This window comes from Sinocyclocheilus rhinocerous, unplaced genomic scaffold, assembly GCF_001515625.1.
Source record: "Sinocyclocheilus rhinocerous isolate Xijiao unplaced genomic scaffold, SAMN03320098_v1.1 scaffold264, whole genome shotgun sequence".
NCBI lineage: Eukaryota > Metazoa > Chordata > Actinopteri > Cypriniformes > Cyprinidae > Sinocyclocheilus > Sinocyclocheilus rhinocerous.
Window position 1 is genome coordinate 556924 of NW_015644837.1, and position 1968 is coordinate 558891.

Below are 1968 nucleotides of genomic sequence, written 5' to 3' on the forward strand. Positions count from 1 at the left end.
CGTGTGCATGTTAATGAAGTGCTCACGATTATTCACGACATCACCTCGTTCAGTATTTAACAATGAAACTTTAATTCCCCAGTGTCTATAAGAATTATGAGCCATTCAAATAAGTTCCGCGTGCCTATCAGTTCATTTCCCCAGTGCTGGGCAGCTGTAAAATCGCGTAGACAGGTTGTCACACTACAGTGAATGGATTCTAATGCTAAACATTTAACATACAATCCTCCAAACAGTGCAAAAGTGGCCCTGGCCAATGCACTAACCACATGCGCCAACGAGGAGGAGCCTGGGACGCCAATCAAAGCATCAACTTCAAATTGTATCTGAGAGATCAGCCCAGGACCTAGGGGCAGAGACATCAGTTGGAGCTCAATTGTTGATCTGATCACATCCGACGGACTTGCTGCAAAAGAGAAGCTGAGATTTAAAGACGAGCGTTTCCCATTCTCACTCTGTGCTGCTTGAGAGAGAGAAACTCTTTCACTTCTTGCTTTGGTGGGCTGTTTGCTTTTTGCCTCGTTTTGGCTTGCGACGTGGCGAAGGAGATGTCTTTTCCCCAGCTGGGTTACCCGCAGTATTTAAGTGCCTCCCAGGCGGTGTACGGAGGCGATCGGCCGGGAGTGCTGACTCCGTCGTCCCGCGGAGGGAGCGTTGAGATCGGGGGAAGCGCGTCGGCGGCCGCCGCTGCCGTGTCCTCGGTGCTGGGCATGTACCCCTACGCACACAACTACAGCGCCTTTCTGCCTTACACCAGCGCCGATCTGGCTCTTTTCTCCCAGATGGTAAGAAAAGCAGATGTACTTTCGACTTCTGTTTTGTCCTTTATTGCTTTTATTCTGCGAGCGTCCTGTAGCTGATCGGAGAAATTGCCGCACATGTGTACATGTGTTAGTGTAATTTAAGCTTGCACTGTGCATGGGAAGTTTCTCCGCAGATTTTAACATTCAGACTAGGCCATCTTAAAATGACATTATGGATTTGGAACGCATACAATTCATAATACCTGCAATTTTTTTCCGACCGCCATTTCACACCGTGAGAAAAGTTTTATCGCGACTCGGGTTTGGAGTTGAAGAACAGTTGCTCGGGTTTTTCGTGATAAGACTCCTGTGCCAAATTTCTACTTTTTTAAAACATGCTATAATTCTAGTTAAGCTTCATTTTACATTTAATAATTCATTTAAATGGTTTCGATCGAGAATTGTTGATGTTCGCGCAGGAAAACAATGTAAAACGAATTATTGTGTGAAACGGTCCTGCTGGCTCAGAAACTGCTTTACACTTTATTAGGCTGCCTCGTGCTTTCTCTAAATGATAAAAATAGCAATGGTTATAAAAGGGGCAAAAATAGTTGTTGCTGTTGAAATGTGATACTTAACAGTAGGAATCTCCTTGCAAACAGGAATCCCCCCCCCCAAAAAAATAAAAAATAAAATATTGAAAGTGAGAATTATTAATAAGCTGTGCCATTCGCTAACCTATAATATATTAATTTCAAATTGCGTGCATGCATCTCCTTTGCACGGAAAATGAATTAAAATTATATAAATATCATTTAATTCTTAGGGGGGAAAAAGCGAAATACTTTTCGCAGTTCTGCTTTTTCGATGGCCAGGCTATCGATCATTGTAGTATATTTACCTCTTTGTTGTATAACGTTATATAAATACAAATAATAGTGCTGGTAATAGGCTAAGGCCTGTACGTCGCGAGCGAGCCTTACACTAAACATACACTTAATTATACACACATCCGACTTGAAATAATGCGATCACGACCATCCTTGGCCGGGTTTTTTTTTTTCCCAATTTTTCAGAATGTCATTCTAATTAAGTTTGGGATAATATGTAGGCTATTTTGTGCGTCATCACTATCTGTGGCCTAGCTTTTTTACATAACAATACTGGTCAAAGGTCAAAGCAAACGTTAGTTATAAAATATCGACGAGGAAAACAATATTCCAAG

At 42.1% G+C, this 1968-nt stretch overlaps 1 protein-coding gene across 2 annotated transcripts in view; it reads left to right on the top strand.

Moving 5' to 3' along the window:
* The first annotated feature begins 353 nt into the window (after positions 1–353).
* irx1a (iroquois homeobox 1a) overlaps positions 354–1968 on the top strand; it is a 23450-nt gene continuing 21835 nt past the window's right edge. For both annotated transcript variants that reach the window (XM_016576662.1, XM_016576663.1), the window contains exon 1: positions 354–785. In XM_016576662.1, the coding sequence (XP_016432148.1) occupies positions 549–785 (237 nt within the window). In that variant the 5' untranslated portion in view covers positions 354–548. The remainder of the gene's footprint in view (positions 786–1968) is intronic.